The sequence below is a fragment of the Fusarium verticillioides genome, chromosome 10 (assembly GCF_000149555.1).
Source record: "Fusarium verticillioides 7600 chromosome 10, whole genome shotgun sequence".
In the NCBI taxonomy this organism is placed as follows: domain Eukaryota; kingdom Fungi; phylum Ascomycota; class Sordariomycetes; order Hypocreales; family Nectriaceae; genus Fusarium; species Fusarium verticillioides.
In genome coordinates, this window is record NC_031684.1 from 2,138,073 (window position 1) to 2,157,097 (window position 19,025).

The 19,025-nt window shown below is 47.7% G+C and overlaps 10 protein-coding genes across 10 annotated transcripts; 6 read left to right on the plus strand and 4 right to left on the minus strand.

Annotated features, from left to right (window-relative positions):
* Positions 1-272: 272 nt before the first annotated feature.
* Positions 273-1,094, plus strand: FVEG_08336 (hypothetical protein). Its single transcript, XM_018897226.1, has one exon. It carries the CDS (start codon positions 478-480, stop codon positions 829-831), a length of 354 nt encoding a protein of 117 aa, XP_018754824.1. The 5' UTR covers positions 273-477; the 3' UTR covers positions 832-1,094.
* Positions 941-2,664, minus strand: FVEG_16296 (hypothetical protein; the record flags this gene model as incomplete). Its single annotated transcript, XM_018905546.1, has 2 exons — positions 941-1,683; positions 1,728-2,664. 2 exons carry the CDS (start codon positions 2,662-2,664, stop codon positions 941-943), a joined length of 1,680 nt encoding a protein of 559 aa, XP_018754823.1.
* Positions 2,665-3,195: 531 nt separating this feature from the next.
* On the plus strand, positions 3,196-4,968 carry FVEG_08335 (hypothetical protein; the record flags this gene model as incomplete). The annotated part of the gene is made up of 1 exon (XM_018897225.1): positions 3,196-4,968. The coding sequence occupies one exon, from the start codon at positions 3,196-3,198 to the stop codon at positions 4,966-4,968; it is 1,773 nt and encodes a 590-aa protein (XP_018754822.1).
* A 129-nt stretch (positions 4,969-5,097) lies between these two features.
* Positions 5,098-7,966, minus strand: FVEG_08334 (hypothetical protein; the record flags this gene model as incomplete). The annotated part of the gene is made up of 2 exons (XM_018897224.1): positions 5,098-7,643; positions 7,696-7,966. The coding sequence occupies 2 exons, from the start codon at positions 7,964-7,966 to the stop codon at positions 5,098-5,100; spliced, it is 2,817 nt and encodes a 938-aa protein (XP_018754821.1).
* Positions 7,967-8,170: 204 nt separating this feature from the next.
* On the plus strand, positions 8,171-10,131 carry FVEG_08333 (hypothetical protein). Its single transcript, XM_018897223.1, has 3 exons — positions 8,171-8,494; positions 8,560-9,409; positions 9,461-10,131. The coding sequence occupies exons 1-3, from the start codon at positions 8,179-8,181 to the stop codon at positions 9,855-9,857; spliced, it is 1,563 nt and encodes a 520-aa protein (XP_018754820.1). The 5' UTR covers positions 8,171-8,178; the 3' UTR covers positions 9,858-10,131.
* Positions 10,132-10,239: 108 nt separating this feature from the next.
* On the minus strand, positions 10,240-11,695 carry FVEG_08332 (hypothetical protein; the record flags this gene model as incomplete). Its single annotated transcript, XM_018897222.1, has 5 exons — positions 10,240-10,272; positions 10,336-10,961; positions 11,016-11,263; positions 11,326-11,464; positions 11,524-11,695. The coding sequence occupies 5 exons, from the start codon at positions 11,693-11,695 to the stop codon at positions 10,240-10,242; spliced, it is 1,218 nt and encodes a 405-aa protein (XP_018754819.1).
* Positions 11,696-12,891: 1,196 nt separating this feature from the next.
* On the plus strand, positions 12,892-13,843 carry FVEG_08331 (hypothetical protein; the record flags this gene model as incomplete). Its single annotated transcript, XM_018897221.1, has 2 exons — positions 12,892-13,171; positions 13,227-13,843. The coding sequence occupies 2 exons, from the start codon at positions 12,892-12,894 to the stop codon at positions 13,841-13,843; spliced, it is 897 nt and encodes a 298-aa protein (XP_018754818.1).
* A 505-nt stretch (positions 13,844-14,348) lies between these two features.
* FVEG_08330 (hypothetical protein) lies at positions 14,349-14,936 on the plus strand (the record flags this gene model as incomplete). The annotated part of the gene is made up of 1 exon (XM_018897220.1): positions 14,349-14,936. The coding sequence occupies one exon, from the start codon at positions 14,349-14,351 to the stop codon at positions 14,934-14,936; it is 588 nt and encodes a 195-aa protein (XP_018754817.1).
* A 318-nt stretch (positions 14,937-15,254) lies between these two features.
* Positions 15,255-16,247, minus strand: FVEG_08329 (L-fuculose-phosphate aldolase; the record flags this gene model as incomplete). The annotated part of the gene is made up of 3 exons (XM_018897219.1): positions 15,255-15,335; positions 15,399-15,915; positions 15,970-16,247. 3 exons carry the CDS (start codon positions 16,245-16,247, stop codon positions 15,255-15,257), a joined length of 876 nt encoding a protein of 291 aa, XP_018754816.1.
* A 520-nt stretch (positions 16,248-16,767) lies between these two features.
* FVEG_08328 (hypothetical protein) lies at positions 16,768-18,752 on the plus strand (the record flags this gene model as incomplete). The annotated part of the gene is made up of 6 exons (XM_018897218.1): positions 16,768-17,224; positions 17,292-17,565; positions 17,629-17,940; positions 17,998-18,056; positions 18,108-18,241; positions 18,297-18,752. 6 exons carry the CDS (start codon positions 16,768-16,770, stop codon positions 18,750-18,752), a joined length of 1,692 nt encoding a protein of 563 aa, XP_018754815.1.
* Positions 18,753-19,025: the final 273 nt, after the last annotated feature.

Below are 19,025 nucleotides of genomic sequence, written 5' to 3' on the forward strand. Positions count from 1 at the left end.
AACTATTGTTATTTACTGCTTGCATGCCTTGCTGTTGGATGAGTCTAGTAAATGCCTGCGTTTTACCTGTCTGAGACCGCATGATCTTAGCAGAGTAGCCGGTCTGACTTATGATTGACTGAGCATTCTATATATTCCGTTCTGCTATAAAATCCAATAGAGAGTAGTTTTACCAGCTACCTCCCTACTTATTACTAAGCTAAATTCACGATTAAACCGTGGCGTTTTTTAGCGTGAGCCTGCTTATCAAAAGTCGAAACACGAGACAATATCTGACCGTGAATATTTCCTCACTTGCAATCACAATCTTTGAGCATCCTGAAACCTAAATTGTCGCTCCGGACACGCTCTCTAGACCCTTGATACGTGACCGTATCAGCCTACTCCACAGTTATTACCTTTGACCCCATCTGCATCATAGTGCCCTTCTCTGGACCCATCTCACAAAGCGCTCGACCCAGCATTCACGACAGCAAGATGACAACAGCTCAGGCACTCCTGCAACAGAAGCTGACTATCACACCCAAAAAAGCCTCTCTCCTCATGCAGGCTGGTTTCAGCGATTATCGCGAACTTAAATATGCCACGCCGAACGGGATAGTCGAGCAGTTCACATCAAAATTCGGTATCCCAAAGACATCCGCCTCCGCTTATCGGCGTGCATGTCGCAGGCTGGTCTTTCTCGGAACACAAGATGATCCGGAAGAGCAAGAGAAGATTTGCGCAGATTGGACCAACAAAGCCCTAGCCGCTCGTGGAATTTGGAGGGCGGACTTTGATGATCTGACGGGCGAGCAGATTGCCGAGTTGCTTATGGGTACGGCAGAATGATATGCTTCTGGAGGTTGGACGGCTGCGTCACTTCAAAATCAGATAGCGTACTATTTGGACTGTGGCCATATTGTCCTCGACAGAATTATTGTCTTGAAATGCTTTGGGGTTAAGATGCACTGTCCTGTACCCGCCAAGCTAATGCCCTTTCTGATCTTCTAGGCAAGAATTGAATAGTCTGGCTAATATTACCATCTTGCACCTTAACTTGATATATCTCGTTCACATTCTCAACGCAATTAGAAGGTCTCGATGCTTCCAAGAGATGCATGCCGTCCCTCAGTCCAGCAGTTTCCGCGTTGGAGCCAGGAACAACCCCTGTAATAACCCTCGTGCTCCGGCTGCGTTTGTCGAAACCGAACTCAAGAATTGGGATCTCAACGGGGATGAAGCATATCGAGGACTTATTGAAAGAGAGCCCCGTAAAGTCCATGAGTTGCGTGCCATTGAGCATATTCCTGAAGTAATCGTCCAAAGAGAAGCCGGAGTGGTCCAATTCGTTGCGGATTTTGTTGAGCCAGTCGCTAGCCCGTACAGTTTCGCCGACTCTCCATCGATGGGAAAGATCTACAACAATCTTATCTAGACGCCCGTTGTATGATAAGTCACATTGACCATCTTGCTTTCGCATACAGCAGTCAATGAGAAGTAGATAAGTGCAACCTCTCTTATACGGTATCCATTCAGCATACCAGTCAGAAAAAATCTCTTCACCTGCTTCGCGAATATCCATGCTGATTCTCGGAGAAGAGAAGTATCCCTGAAGATGACGATTGAGGCTCTCAATCAGAAAGGCTTTGTCTCTAAATCCAAAACGGTATGGCAGGTAGGCTGAGTAAAGCTTGGCGATTCCTGGACTACCATTAGCTTGATATAGATAAACTGTTGAGAAATACTACCTTCTCTGAACCAATCATTGTCATAGCCGTCCTCTTCGTGACTGAGGTCAGAGAAGCTGTGGACCATTTCGTGTGTAAAAAGAAGCAAAAGCGAATCATCGGGTTCGTCGGCTACTGACTCATCGTATTCTAGCACGTAGCTACCGATAAATCCAGTGTCTCCAAACCCGACTTTTGTCTGTCGTATAAAAACACGATAGGACTCCCCTGAAACCCCGAAGTGCTCTGCCATCTTTGGGTAAAGACTTGTGTTGTAGGCCTTCAGCCGATCGAGGTTAGGAATTAGGTCGCCGAACCAGTAGCAAGCAGCGAGAATGTCCCCTTTTTGGGCGGCTGAGTCTGGGTAGGAGCAAACAGGACCTGTCATGTAGACAGTTCTCCACACCGTATCAGCACGACCAATCACGACGACAGGCTCAGGGCCTTCTCCAAGGCTCCAGACAAATCTTGTTGACGGTGGTGTCTCATCTGGCAAGATCCATTCGACAGTATTCTTGTGAACACGGTCAGATATGAGAAGGGGCAGAAACCAACGGCCAACACCCTGAAGGCCGCCTTGATCCCTGCGAAGATCCACACGGGCCCTCAATGGAGTCTTCTCCGAGACTGTGCGGGGAAAAGCGTCAAATCTCAAAGTGACATGACCTTTAGTTTGTCGAGTTGGACACCATTGCTGCTGCGTGTTACGGTTCGGACTTGGAATGTCGCGAAAGGCAAGTAGCAGAGGTCCGTCATCATCTGAAGCGTGGATGTCACTTTCACAGTACGGATGTCCAGGGACATTATCCATGAAGGTATCAAACAGAAACATAGGCTGGCCATCTTGAACAGAGGGATTCTCTATCTCGAGATGTACGGAGAGTGCGCTGACGCCTCCTTTGTCGAAACGGGGAGCCAAGCGAAGATAGATCGAGGGATTCTTAGAGTGTGCCATCTTGTGGAGACTTGAGAATGAACATATTTATGAGGTTATTTGGCAGGCTGCCTAGATACTTATACTCCGTAATGCAAGATCGATTGATTGATAACCTCTGGGCCTATCACTTAAATCAGTCACGGCTAGATTCGTCACGAAACAGTAGACTATACCGAAAGCGGTGTGCGAGAACGAGCAAACAGACTAAGAAACTCGACACCCCATAAATCGTACACTAAGATGCCGTGATAACAGAGTCGGGGCCACGTCTCCACTATCTGACTTGCTTTCTCAGGCACCATCGCAGCAGATGCTTACCCAGCCGAGTAACTCAGCAGAGCAGAATTTAAAATCCCTTCGCCATCAATGACCATGTAACGGCCAGCCCCCCCTCGACCCAAAAGGACTGGAATATGCCGTTCACGCGATGGCTGCTACACTTGTCGTCGTAAGCACCGCAAGGTACGTAACACTCCTCATCACTATCCGAAGCCCCCACGGAAGCGTGATGCAATCGAGCTGATGCATTGTTCTCGGTCACAGTGCGATATGACCAAACCTTCATGCTCCAATTGCACGCGTAACGGCTTGGATTGGGACGGTTATACCCTGCGGTTCACTTGGCTGCCTGCCTCAGTCGGCACTGGGGATAATCCACAACGACCAAAGCGCACAGTTTTGCCGAAAAAGAACACATCACCTCTCTCCGCAGAGACCAATACTGCAGCATCCGTTTCTCACCTGGGAGCCTTGATCGGTAATGGCGCGAATGCAGATGATGCTCACTTACGGCGGCTTTTAACCGACGCTGCTGATCATCGAGAATCATCGAGAGGCTTCTTATTACTCTGCCATGAAGAATATCTACTCAACCATTTCAATCGCTGTGTACATAGACATCTGATGCACCTCATGGGTACTTGGCTGACTGACCTGTTGTATCACCCATATCTCGAACCTGCATTGATGGCCATCTCAGCTTCCAATCTATTCCAAGAGAGTGTTTTCCGCCGCGATCCTACAATGTCCTCGTGCCATATCAAGGAGAGGCATACTGATACAATGACACAGTCATGCTTTCGTCTCGCCATCAATTACTATAACGATGCCATCCGAACGATAAGCGACACAACCTCCAATGGCAACAAATCCCCCCAGCTGAACCTTGCGATGACTCTTTTACTTGTTCTTTTCGAGTGGGAGTCTGGGAGTGTCCACGGGAGCTTCGTCCATATGGATGGTGCCGACGCCATTGTCCTATCTTCTTTTGAAGAGCTGTGCCAAACTTCGACAGGGCGTCTTCTTCTTAAGAGTTGGGCCGACATGCGGGCACGCAAAAACAGACAGAAGCTTGCATTTAGACCACTCGAGATTGAACTCAGTAGAGCTTCCGATACCCGGGACAGAGTCTTGATGTCTCATGCTCGGCAATTTTCTTCCGGTGTCGCATCTGCCCTTACAAATGCGATCTCGATGAGGGATCGGCTTGTCTTACACATGTGCGCGGCTTGTGATGGGATTGATGAGAGTCTTGTACTAAGTCACTTCCGCCAATGGTACTCGCATGCCTTTGACTTCAATTACACAGAGGAGCTGTCGTCTGAGGTTGGGAATGTTCTCACTACCAATGAGTTGATAGACGGTCTTGATGCCACTCAAAAGGTACTCCATGGATGGCGTAACGGCCTGGACGAATCACAGCTCCCAGTCCTCCAGGCACCCTCCCATTCCGGACTTGATCGGATCTCGGAGGACCGGCTGGTCTTGGTCGGAGAGGTGGCACCGCTACAGTTCCGGACTCCAGAAGCCGCCTTCAATTATCTACGTTACGCCGTCAGCTTAGTCATCACATCGCCGCAAGTCCTGAGTATGTACGTTCTTGCCACGCGACCTAGAGCGCCCAGAACACATATTCCCGCCGTTGTGGCTCACCTTCTTTCGGTGATTGAAGGACTCGACCCAGCGCAGCTTATCCGCTACGACGTGTATGACAGTGGGCCTCTTTGGGCTCTGGTGACTTTGGCGCTGTGCGTGCCAGAGTCTCACGTTGTGTCGTGGATCCTTGAGACTATCCTTCCAAGATATGAGAAGTATTCACATCGTGGATCGATGCTTATAAGTTTCATAGATGCGAAAGAGATGTTGTTATGTATACAGTCGCAGTTACAGAAGGGCATCTTACCATTACTATGCTCCTCAAGTTCTGTAATCACAGAAGACCTTATTTCCAGCCCAGTAGCACGGTTTGGGCAGAAGTTTGCTATTATCAGCCGGAACACTTCTGGAATATTTAGTCGCATAATTACTTCGGCTTGCTACTAGCCTCTAGTAATTCTCTTTAATCTTGTTATTTCATCTCTCTCCATTTATACTCACTCTCAGTAGACAAGTACTCTTTTATTATACAATAAGAATAATGTCAAGCCCTGCTCTTTTATCTAGAATATCTATCTAAGTTTTCTGCCGCTTCGCCTCTGGTCTTTCTTCATTACTGTCTTTCTTCAAGGGGTTCTTGAGACCTCTTCTTGCAGTCTTCCATTCCGTGCTACTAGAGGCAGTGTGGCGGAGCAGTAACTTAGCATAAGCTGCTGCAGTTGCTGCAGCGTAATTCTGCCACATTTTGTCTTTGTGAGAATCCGCATAATCGCAGATGCCGCGGATAACTAGGCATGGGAGGGTATTCATGACCCCTGCCGCTTCCATCTCAAAGCATAATATGCCACGTTCTTTTGCCCATCGGTCACGTGCAGCAGCATCCTTAAGCACCTTGTTTCCTGATGCGATAATGCCATAATGTATTTCGGGCTGATCTGTTGTCCGGAGTGCCCGGCGCTGCACATGGCTGTCCGCCTCAGCGCAGTCTCTGCCTGCAAAGCAGATTGAGCATACTGTCTTGAACAGACGATCATTCTCTTGTCCGGGGTGACTGTAGTCTGATGAAGACGAATATGGTATGCTTCCAGTAATATCTTCAATAAATGGCTGGAGGGAATTTGAAGACAGGTCAGGCTTTGAGCGAAGTGCACTTATAGCGGTCCTCAAACATCGCGGTGGTCCGTGGAGGCTCCCAGTGAGTTCAAATTTATTTCCTTGGTACTCTTTACCCCTGTCATATTGAATTACGCCAGAAGATGTTGATGTTGGATGACTGACCACAACATCTCCTAGGCGAATATCTGTCTCTGGGGAGGGTGCTCCACCACCAATCCCGACCAAGAGACAGAATTCAATCTCAGGATAAGTTCTTGCCATATTGGAGGCGACGTCAGCAGCTGGATTTGTTCCGTACTCGCCAGAGGGGAGGCAAGCAGCAACTATCAAATGTCCGCCCATAGTACCGAGTGCATACGTGTTGCTGTCCCCTTTTAGTCTGGTGTGCTCTTTATGTTCTGTATCAAAGAGCGCTCGTACTGCCCGGAGCTCCAGAGGAAGAGCACAGATAACGCCCACAGTGTACGCAGAATGAGGATAACCTTGAGTATTTAGCTCGTCATCCTCAGCATGTCTTCCATTCCTGAAACCGTGAATAGGATAATTCAGGACAGGTGAAGATGGCTGTTGAGCCATGGAAGCAGAGCCACGTGAGCTTACCTCAGCGACTTGAGAATCCGCATACGATGTGAAGTCGCCACTGAATTGACTGTACCTCCCAAAGTCCAACTTTTGTGCAAATTTGTCAAGTTCTTCAATCGGTATGGAATTGTAGGCTTGGCTGAGTTCCGTCTCCAGCGGTAGTATGACCTTTTGATAAATCATCGTTCTCAGAGGCAAAGTGTCTAGCACATCTCCATTTTCGTCTTGCCAGACCTGTTGTTCAAAGCAATTTGTCAAGGCCAGGTAAAATTGTGAGTTTTGAGGAATTTCTGCCCTGCAGGCCTGAAACACAAGGTTCACATCCATGTATCTAGTAAAGGCTGAGGGTTCTGTATCTGCTCCGAGTTTGACGTTGAATTTCTGTGCGAGGATATCGAAAGGGGTTTCGAAATACACTTCCAGTAGCACGAATGCCAATGTGATAACCGCTGGGCATAGATGAGTGAAGAAGTCCTCCAGATCAGGTTCGTCAGTCTCTTCTGAAGCAACATTGGAGTCGGGGTTTTCTGTAGCAGCTGCGACCACCGAAGGATGAAGTCGCGGAAGGGCAGTGTTGATGAATGGCCTGAAAGATATGCCAGAGGATGATTTGCGAAAGAATAAAATATCAGCCGAGCCCCAAGTTGACTGTAGCCACGGGGTGCCGTAGAGGTGAAACACTGTTGAGGCTAAGATAACAGCCAGGACTCGTTTTGTTCTCTCAGTAAAAGCGCCTTTCGCATGCCTCAAGATGTCCTGGAGCGAAAGTGCGTTCTGTGACGTGTCGATAGCAGAGTTGCCCCTTTTTGGATGCAGCTGAAATAGCTGATTCTGTAACACCTTGAGCTCGAGGCGGTATGCAGCCATCGTCTTGATCTTTGCTATTGCCTTGCATAGTCTCTTGATTCTCAGCGCTTTGACTTCTGTGCGATTTCTCTTTGACTGAGAATCAGTTGCTGGACCAGTCACTATCTGGCCAACTGTGTTCCTCGACGCATGAACTCGGACTTCTTGCCAGTCGCATTGCGTAGAGAGAAACATGTCGAAGTAAATGATCTCTTCATCTTCAGCCCCCAAGGTAGCCTCCGGCTTCCGATGGGTACCCAAATACAGCCGGGCTCCTAAGTCATGTTCTGGTGTACATGGACAATCGTTGCATGCCACCATAGCTTCGAACATTGATTGTGCAGCACAAGAAATACCATAAGGAAGCTCTGCGATAACAAGCTGAGGCGAAGGTTCTTCTGTATCCCATCGGGTAAGGCCTTCGGGGTAGCTATCACGTAGCGTTTCCTCGCATATAGCCAGTGACTTCAGTAATTCAGCCCTTGACTCGTATATTTCCATCAGGTCCATCAATGCGATATTGTTCGGCTTCGCGGAACCAACCTCAGCTCCTTGCTTAGCACGTCCCAGGTTACTGCCTAGTTGACCAAATTGTCGCAGCCTGTTTTTTGCAGGCCCCTTCGAGGCAACTAGTTGGAAACATGATCTTGATTGGTGCCAGCAACATGGTGGCCAGTTCGTTGTCCACACGAGAGACATTTGTATGGTCCGTGTTACTCAAGCTCCTCTTGATCATGCTGAAATACGCCATGAGACTGGCACAGAAAGATTTGAGTTCTTCATTCCGCTCACTAACCCAGAGAGTCTCGGTGATTTGCTGGGCAGCCTTGTAAGTCAGATGCAAAGACTTAATACTTTCATTGTTACCGGTACAGGAAAGATCAGACATGACCGCAGCCATTGCGACAACGAGTGATCAGATCAAGGAGATCAGATCCGTTCTGAGAGCTTTTGATATGGGGTGATATGATCTGACTGGGAGGGTGCGGCTGAAGAGATTCCCCGCTCATTCCTGCAGAGCTGCCTTACCTCTCAGGCCTCTCGGCCTCGTGCTTATCCCAGAGACATCTTCCCCTCACATTGGAAGCACACTGACCATCATAAGTAAATAACATGTCGAATCCACTAGCGCCTGAGACGGGGGACCATTCTCGAAGGGCTATAGTTGCTGAATACGCTCGAAAGTGCTACAAGTCTTTTCAGCATTGCCTCGATAGTGCTAGCAAGGTGGACAAAGCTAGCAGGCCTGGGACGCAAATGTCACTAATCCGGGTCGAGGATCAACTCGCCAGATTCCAGCTTTGGACGGCGAATATCTGTGTCTTCAGCAGTGGCCGCGATTCTCTTGATTATCGACTTAGAGAAGCTCCAGACGTTCGGACACCAGTGATCGGCCTCTTGCAGGCACTAGACTTTCGAGTTAAGACCTGTAAGTAGCCATGCTGACCCTAACTTGTTGTGTAAAGTTTGATTGATGATATGCGACACGAACAGGTTCAAGCATCCTCGGCTCGATGCTTCGAGGTCCAGAGATCACATCAATTGAAGAGAGTGTTGGGAAATTCGTGGATAGTCTAGACAGACTATCAAGCGAAATTACCCTGCTTCACAGGATCACAAACACGATACGTCGTGCTAGCAAAGATATACATAACAGTAGAGCTGCAAACGGTTTCAAGATCAGAGCCGTTGGAGGCCAAGATGCAGGACCATTCCTCCAACAGGTTTTCTTACACTATCTAACCGATAGGTTCCCTGGTGCCAATAGTATCATTCAAGAACGCCTAGCGGAATCTATGGTCCTTCGTTGCAAAAGGATGCTATACCGTCGTGAGCGGTATGGAAATAACCCAATACAACTCCCACAGATCGAACCTGCTCCACGTATCTCACATCCGGTGCCTGATGTCATCATACCGCTATATAACGCCGAAAGACCTGCTAAGAAAAGAAAGATGGCAGTAGCAGCCCAGAGTGTTGTTTATTCGACTGCGACTGCGACAACTTTGTCACCCGAGAGATTCAGGAAGGCCGCCGCCCCATCTGCCGTTTCTAAAACAGTCGAGATAAGTGATAATGATGGTGATGTGTTTCCCCCTGCTCCTATTCGCACTTTGATGCAAAGATTCAAGAAGAGGAAGCAAAGTATTGAAGACAGACACATGAAGAAGCTATCGGCAATAACTGGATACGATGATGGTGCAGAGCTCTCTGCTAAACGTACACGGGATGGCGCATTAGCCAAGGCCTGGAATGATTGCCTTGATGCAGTGGGCGAAGTCACCTGCCCTTACTGCTTTCAGATGCTACCAGTTCGTGAGGCCGTTGATGATCTAAAATGGAAGTACGTACCCCTTTCTCCTGTATTGTTACATGGTTGTGCTAACCCTCAAAGACATCATGTCATGAATGACCTTGAGCCCTATGTTTGTCTGTTCGAGGCTTGTCAGACACCTGGGCATTTATACACTCACAGCAGCACGTGGATCAAACACATGAAAGAGCACGCTTTACGATGGCGCTGTACGTCGAGGCGGCATGGCGAATTCGTGACTGACTCTAGAGAGCGCTATCTCGATCATATGAAGAACGTTCATTCAGGAGCAATCACTGATGCTCAGCTTGAGGTTTTGGCTGACCAGAATTGTTGTATGACTGGTCCTCTATTCAAAGCTTGTCCGCTTTGTGGTGAAGAAACACCGAGTACGTCGCTGACCGAGCATCTGGTTGGCCACATGCGCTCCTTGGCTCGCAAATCATTACCATCTCATCAGTGGCGAACATACCAATGAGTTGGGCAAGCCCACATATTCACGGACTCAATTCCAGTGCTGCTCCAGGCCTTCAACACTGAAAGACTTCTAGGCTGGTATTGAAGATAACTGGTGCCTTATGAGGTATTAAGACTTAGGGGTCAAGGAAAGAAGAGCATCAATGGAACCCAGGCAAAAGAATTACATAGGCGAGATTGAAAAGCCGACCCAGGATCTGATCTAAAGTGGTGGAGGAAAAGAGATGCATTGATGTTTATAAGGTTTTATCGCCTAAATTCAACAACATACCGACACTATATCATTATAAACTACTAGACAGTGAGCTAATATCCTGAAGGGTGGAGCATGCGTAAGTTCCAAGCCCATATTATACTGGCTCTGAGGTGCAGTATACTGTGTATTAAAGATTCTTCATAGCGGCTACCCAGTATTTCTAGATTCTGTTAGTTAAGGGATTATATATATGAATTCACTTGATGAGAGGGCATAAACTTACAGTTTCAGCGCCTGCTCCAACAGAGCGGACCTTCGACGCCAACCATCCACCACCGGGGGCAGACTCAACATCAAACCTAGCTTCAGCATCGCTGATATCCTCATTGAACATGATCTTGTTCGGCAAGTTCGGATATTTCACGGCTGGTCTCCCAAGTCCAATGAGATCACAGGCATTGCTATCAAGAGCTCCAGCAATAACGTTTCGGCTTCTGAACCCACCTGTCACAAGGAGCGTAAGATCGGGAAATTTGCGACGAATTTCCTCACTCGTACGGAGGAAGAAACCCTCACGAATACTTGAACGAGATCTGGTAGAACTTGGCTGCAGGGACGACTCGGTGCTCATCATCTGAGGGTCTTCGAAAGATCCACCACTAAGATTGATGTAATCAATTTCCTCCTGCTGAATTAACTCGATATGTCGTAGCATTTGAGTCATACCCTCTTCGTCTTTGAAGTCTGCGGAATTGATCTTTACACCAACGCAGAATGTCTTAGGGACTTCTCTTCGGATGGATCGGATAATGCGAAGAACTAGCTCGACACGCTTGTCTGGTGAACCTCCGAACTCATCATCGCGCTTGTTACTGTTGGGTGACATGAACTGAGAGAGCAGAAACCCGTCTGTGAGATGGAGTCAGTAAATAATACACGTTTCGTTTATATGCTATGACTCACGCGCTGCATGAACTTCAACACCTTGAAAGCCAGCTTGGTAAGCCAGTTGCGCAGCTTGAGTGAACTGCGCGATGACAACGTCGATGTCATACCGTGTCATGGCTCTCGGCGTCCCAAACACCAACATGCGGATTAGCTTGGCAACGATGTTGTCTTCAAGGTTGATGGGAATAGCACTTGGAGCGATTGTCTTTGAGAAGATGCTTCTCTTTCCAGCTCCAATTACAGATTGCCGTCCTGGATGGTTTCTAGCATAATGCAGCAATTAGTCGCGACGTGTCTGGGCCTTCCCTCTGGGTGCCGAGCTTACAGTTGAGCAATCATATGACAGTTGTGGTTCTTGGTAACGGCCGTCCAATCTGACCAACTCTTCAGCAAGTTTGATGCGGCCCCGGTGACTGCGACGTCTTCATTGCTGCCAAGGTATTTGTCTGAAACCATGATGTTGCCTATGCATTGTCAGAGCAAAGCTAATCGCAAATAAGGAAGCTCCTTGCTCTGCTTGTACCTGTGATTAGAGCTGCCCATCCGCCTTCTGCCCATCGCTTATACAACTTTTTGTGATTGGAGGAAGGAAGTAAGCCCTGAGCACTCTTCTCAGACATCGCAGTCTTCACAAGCCTGTTCTTGAGAACAAGTCCGCATCGGAGTTGAAGCTGGGAGCTAGCTACAGAATTCATTGTTGACATCATTCGTGACAGTAGGGTTTCTTGTGAGATCTCGGTCAGATTTGGATTATATTAAAACTCTTAAGCGTTTGGTATTACTAGTATTTATCTATTCGCTGCCTAAGTATCTCTCTTATCGCAGTAATTAAACATCTCGAGATATTAAAATTGGCTTCGGAGGAACTCTAGGGTGAATTGCTTCCCGAATCCTCCGAGGCTATTCCGTAAATTCACTCGAGTCATGATTAGACCCCACATTCACTTCCTCGTGTTAGTGCCTTCCATGGTTTCGGCCGGGAACAAACCCAACAAGGGTCATTCCCATTCCACAACCCTTCGGCCGCCATCACATGCAGCACTTTTCAATAAATAGACATAATATTTAGCTTAGCTATAGCCAAACAGTTTTGAATCTTCACCATAACCGTTTTGTCCTCTTCTTGGCCGTGTGCTCAGCCCTCTCACCTGAAACACCACCTGCGACGTCTCCCCCAAAACACATTCCCCGGCAGACTATTGGCTCTTTGACAAAAAGACCTTCACAGATCTCGGGACTTGACGACGCAGAGATACGATTGGCTCCTCAGAAGATAGACGAGGTCTTGGAAGCAGTTACAAACGTGCCGCTCTCGCCGACCTGTTTGCCGATCATGGTCCGTGTCCGTAGCTCAGAAGCAGTTTCTGTGTTTTAAGTGCAAGCGTTTTATGGTTAATGAGCAAATCGCAGTTTAGCAATGGCTGTTTGACGTTTTGTTTGACAGAGTGGCTGTGTTCTTCGGGAGACGAGGATTCCGGGTCTTGGCTGGACGGCGGGCAAGGGTCAAAGCGTACGTGAAGAAGCCGTGCGGTGCGTGATATGTTTTCCTGGTGATGTTTTACAGATTTCGAGGTGTTATCGTGAAGCTGTTGAATGTCTCGAGAGTGTCTTGTGTTTTACTTGGCTGCTTCTTTGGCAGTGATACATGCGTTTGTTAAGATGGCCGTAACAGGAAACAGACTCGTTGACTTGTCTATATAAGTTTGATCATCTTCCTCTCAATGAATCTAATCATCAGCATCAACTATCAGCATCAGCATCATCTACTTCCCTTCTAATCACTTCTTTCCTGCCGGTCGGGTCTCCTTTTCCAGTTCTCTGACTAGTTCACTCTCATATCTTTGCCCATCTTTCTTCTTAATCTACATCACAATAATCTGACAATCTCAAAATGGCTCCCATCAAGAACTTCCTCATGGCCCTTTTCGTCGCTGCCGATCTCGCAGCAGTCTCAGCCCACAGTGTCATCACTAATGCCGTCGGCGATGCCGGTGGCTCTGGCATGGCCCTCGGTGTTGATACCTCAACTCCTCGAGACGGAACTCGAAGACGCCCTTTCCAGCAGGACGCAACCCGCTTTCGAGGCCAATCCGCTGATACTGTCGGCGAAACCTTGTCTGCTGGTGATAACAACATCGAGCAGGGAACTTTGGATATCATGGAAGAGACAGGTAAGCTATGCCTCCTGACGCTGATAATGATTTCACATACTAACACTGAAGTCAGGAACCGAGCTCCCTCAGGTGAACCCCGGTGGTAGCCTCGAGATGACGGTTCATCAAGTCAACTCAGACGGTGCTGGTCCATACACCTGTATGATCAATGCCGACGGCACCGGTACATCTTGGGATAGCATCGAAGTGACGACTAATGTCGCGGGTAATGAGCGGGGTCGCAACCGGGACGGCGAGATGGGAGACTTTCCTCTCGTTGCTTCCATTCCTGCCAATCAGAACTGTACTGGGACAGTCGCAGGCGAGGACAACGTCTGTCTTGTCCGCTGTCAGAACCCGGCTCGTGCTGGCCCGTTTGGCGGTGTGATTCCAGTCCAGATGGTGAGCGGCAATGGCGGCAATGCTGGAAACGCTACTGAGGCTGGAAACACTGGCAACGCTGGTACCGGCAACGCCAATGACAAGACCAACGATACCACTAACGACACCACTGATAATACTACCGCCGGCGGTGCCAACGGCAACGCAAGCAACAACATCAATGGCAACGCAAACAGCAACAACAATGACAACGCCAACGGTAATGGCAACGATGATGATGAGGAGGATGAGGATGAGAACGACGCTGGTACTCGCAACAACCGCCGTGCCACCCGCTTTTCCGCCTAAAGAATAAGCTGATAATGACTGATAACGCACACTTGGAAATGGAAGACTGGATCGCCGACACATAAGACTGAACAAGAGATGAGAAGGAAGTAGGATACCTATATAGTATATTAGAAGGGAGATAGTATAATACGATTTTGCTGATAAACGCTTTGTTCCACCTGTCCTTGTTGATGATGCAGAATATTACTTCATTAGCTATGCATAAAGTTGGATGGCTTCGAACGCTGAATTTTATGGCCTGAAGCCAATTGCCCCGCTCAGCTAGCCAATAGAGATATCTTATTTGCAATTGAGGCTTGTAGCTGAAAGCTGAAATCAGCGTAGAGAACTTAGCTAGCCAATAAGAGCCGCAGGAGCCTTGCAATAGCTGAAATTCCCTGGTGGACTTTCTGAGAACATGTAGTATAAAGCCACCAGGGTGCCCATTACTACTTATCTATTCCTTTTTACATACTCGAAAACCTCAAACTATTATTTCCTACCATCTTCCACGAACATCACTATGTGTTCCACTAGCGAAACTATCCCGGCTTGGGAACAGAAAATCCGTGATATGGCGCTCTCTGATCCAGGTCTCGAGATATCAGTCAACTCTCTGGAAGCTGTCGAGAACGCTCATTTCGCGGCACTAATCTATAAGAAATACGATCCAGTACCAGACAACGTCAGGGTTCAGCTTATCAGCATCCATATAGTCACTGTCCAGAATGTTGAGACTGCTACCAGGACATGCATCGATACAATCCAAGGCTTTAAGAATGAGAAGCCCAATAGAGACGTCTGGGGTCGTGCCATCAGCGAAGCTTGCTGGACCGCCAAACAAAGCTTTTCTGACCGATTCGATAATGCTTCAGATCAGGCTGTCGAAACTATTACTGCCCTGCCTCCTACGCAGCATGAAGGAGCCGCCGCACTCTTCAGCTACGGCATGGGTATTGTCAGAAAGGTTACCAATCAGGCATCAGACGGAATTTTGGACATTGACACCAAGGAGCTTTTGGCAGAGAATTGGAATAAGCTTACAGAAGTGGATAACGATGTCAAGGCCGGGTGCAGCGCCGCTAGAGATGCCCTGAATTCGATGTTCTAGTTTAGGCTTCCTTTGGCATCTGCCTCTGTTCTGCACAAGCGATAAAAGATACAAACCTTAGGCAAGTTTAGAATAGATTCGGTAAGTTCAGTGAGTCTTTAGACCACCTCATTGCTTCGGCTAAATGCACTGAGGCACCTCGTACGTCTGAACGTCAATAACCTGAGAGATGATAGATGAATTACACCGTTCTGTTCTGTACGGCGATAAGCCACAGTTCAGTATGGGCATTGGAACGATTAAAATGGTGTCTTTGGTACATGGCATTTCAAAACTACCAATAAGAATATAAAATTATACTGTATTTAGAAGCTGACATCACAAACCGAGATTTAATTCTCTGCCAGAATAAGTTGCTTCATAGTTCAAATCAGGCTGAGCCTCCAGATATAGGGTTTTCTAGAAAATTTAGCTCAACATTTGCTTTCCCTTAGGTAGTTTAAGACATGTTCTGGTACTCACTGGATCTTGGTAAGCTTTGGCAGTATATTCTGCTTCTCTCTTCCCAATGACTTTCTTCGGAAGACCGGCGCTTTCGACCATGATCTGCACCTCACAAGATCGCTCCAGCAGTGTAAATAGATAACCTGCTTCATCAACAGTGAATCCAGTAGTGAGGAGGCCGTGGTTTTGCAAGATCGCAACACGGTTACTCTTGCCCAGTGCCGCAGCGATTCTCTGCCCCTCATCGCGCTCTAGAACGATTCCTCCAAAGTTTTCATAAACAGCCTGTATACCAAGAAAGGTACAGGCATCTTGGTTGATGATGTCGAGAGGGCGCCCAAACGTTGACCAAGCTTTTCCAGCAGGAGAATGTGTGTGACAAATAGCATTAATATCAGGCCGAGCTTTATGGATGGCTCCATGTATTTGAAATCCAGCTCTATTCACCGCGACGCGATTCCCACCAATAACATGGCCATCTTCGTTGATCTGTACCATGTCGCTTGCTTTGAGCAAGCCGAAGTGTATGCCGAGACTGAGCAAAGATCAAAATTATAGTCTAGGCACAAGGGGAGAAAGGTACACTTACGGGTTAATCCAAAACGTATCTGGTTCCACGGGGTCGCGAACACTAATGTGCCCAGCGGTTCCTTCTGTAAAGCCTTTGCGTGCGAAGACTCTAAACACAGCAGCCATATGCTCCAATTGCCACTGTCGCTTTACGTAAGGGTCTTGAAACTCGGGGACACTTGGGGCCGAATATCCCCCAGTTGCGCAGATCTGCTCGGGCGACTCCTCCATTCGTGCGGTGTCGGAATATTGATCGCCCTCGAGTCTTATGGCTTGGACAGTGGCTGTGACAGACATTATGGCGTTGCGTACGTCCCTAAGATAAGGATCTATGTATAATATGTCGACTTTTACGACTACCTCATTGGTCGGTGCTGATGAATTTTCTGGTCAAGCAGAGATCTCGAACAACACATTCATCAAGTCATGCATTGATATAAGCATGTAACTCTCAACTGTCTACAGAGCCTAGCGGCATGTTCTCCGCGTTTGCGCCCGTTGACTTATCATTTGCGCCTAGCAAACTAACCCAACTTAGCAAAATGATACGACCTTACCGATGGGGCCGTGGATTCCATAACCTAGAACAGACTAGGGCAACTCCTATAGTGGTGGTAGCCTCTCTCCTCCTAGATTAGCTATTAACATCTGTACAATTCTTAACTCCTTTGATACATGGCCAGTCCATCGTTCTGCTCAAGAGGCCAAGCGTAAAACAAAATATATATACCAGTGCAGTTTCAGTGGACCTAGGTCGTGGATTTTCCTACAATTCAGCTATCCTACTTCCAAATTCAACATTGTTTACATGTCAAAGATGGTTTCTATCTTACAGCAAGATGACTCCAAGAAGGTCGCCCTTGATACCTCAGGAGTAGCGAATGCATGCGACACGAGTTCAATCCAAAGAGCTTCCATCTACATGACCGACGAGCAAACCAAACGTGGGCTATCTCCTCGCCACGTGCAGCTAATGGCTATCGCAGGTAGCATTGGCACTGCCCTATTTGTTGGCATTGGCGGTGCACTATCCAAAGCCGGCCCGCTGTCCTTGTCACTTGGATACCTCTTCTGGAGCATGTTCTTCATTCTACCGTGCACACTCAGCGTTGCAGAGATGTGCGCATATCTTCCTATCCGGGGAAGTATCTTTGAGCTCGCCAGCCGCTTTGTCGATCCTGCGCTTGGCTTCTCGATGGGCTGGACATACTTTTACGGCGGTGTCATGCTAGTTTGTGTGGAATATAGTGCTGTGGCCACCGTGATGCAGTATTGTATGTAAAGCCCTTCCAGCCCAAGTTAGCCGTTCGTTCGTTGTTCTTCTGACCTTTGCAATGTTAGGGAATACTTCTATCAACGCAGGTGTATGGGTTGCAATGGCTCTGGTTGTCTGTTTCCTGCTGAATGTGATTGCCGTCAAGTGGTATGGAGAGTCTGAGTTTGTTATGGCGTCAACAAAAGTGATTTTGATCATCTGCCTCATTTTACTTACTTTCATCACCATGTGTGGTGGGAACCCTCGAGGCGACGCTTACGGTTTTCGGTACTGGGGCAATGGGAACGCCATGCATGCCTATTATACTGATGGAGCAGCTGGTAGATTTCTCGGATTCTGGTAAGCTATATGATCTAACCCCAACGTTATTTACTCAGGCAAGTGTTGACTTGTTGAATCCAGGTCTGTAGTCATTTACGCTGCATTCACGATCGGTGGCCCTGACCTGATCTGCCTCACGGCTGGCGAGATCCAGAACCCCCGGAAAACTATACCCCGAGTCGCTCGCTTAATATTCTATCGACTGGCATTTTTCTATGTTGTTGGAGTATTTGCCGTCGGAATTATCTGCTCAAGTCGTGATGAGCGTTTACTGAATGCTATAGGCAACGGGGATGCCGGAGCAGCAGCTTCGCCCTGGGTTATCGGCATCCAGAACCTCGGTATACATGGTCTACCCGATGTGATAAATGCTGTCATACTCCTTTCCGGCTGGTGAGTATACATACTATGCATGGAGTCATTCATGAAAATGCTGACTATATGTCGCAGGTCCTGCGGGAACGCGTACCTGTACTCGACGTCACGCTCCTTGTATGGGCTTGCTCGCGGTACGTTAATTTTGGAAACGAAGACGTAGCCGTATGCTAATAATAGTTTAGATGGACTCGCTCCAAAGGTATTTGCGAAATGCACCAAGTCGGGTGTACCTATCTACTCAGTCGTAGCTGTCACTTTACTCTCTTGCCTCTCATTCCTCGTCGTTTCAAACTCGTCTGTTACTGTTTTCTACTGGGTAATTTGCATCTCTCAATTCTATTCACGCTTGATATTCTGACACTGCTTAATAGTTCGTTGATCTTACCACGGGTGGATTTGTTTATGTCTACACTTGCATGCTCTTAACATTCCTCGGGTGGCATCGCGCCTTGAAGGCTCAGCCAGAGGTGGTCCCGTTATCGTCATTGCCGTACCTATCACCCTTCAGACCTTATGGTGCTTACTTTGCTTTTTTCTTGGGTTGTATATTTCTTCTCTTCATCGGCTGGAACACATTCTCGCCCTTTGATGTTGAAGGGTGGATAACCTACTACTTCGCTACCATATTTGGCCCGTTGATGTTTGTTGTCGGAAAGCTCCTTAAGAAAACAAGATTAGTGAAGCCTTCTCAAGCAGATCTTGTCACTGGAAAAGCCGAAGTTGATGAAGAATGCAAAGTATGGGAAGATCCTGCTGCGATTGAGAAGGAAAGACTACGTTTGCAACAGATGGACTGGCTTCGAAGATTCTGGGAGAGACTTTGGTAGATTTACGCCTGGATTAATTCACTATTTTGTTTATCCACAATGTACCTGAGTAAGAGGCGCACGTTTTTAACCTCTTGGATCTAGATCGGTAATGGAATAACAACCTGCTCTTCTGAGACAAATAGTTGCTGCAAGTTGGAATACTACGGCATCAAGATCGACAGTTGTTCTGCCAGAGATGTAGCCTCCGCTCCTTGACCTCATAAATACTAGAAGCTCCACTGGCAGCTCCTTACAGTCTTTAGGGGTTTGAAGAGCAAGAAGGCTATATGC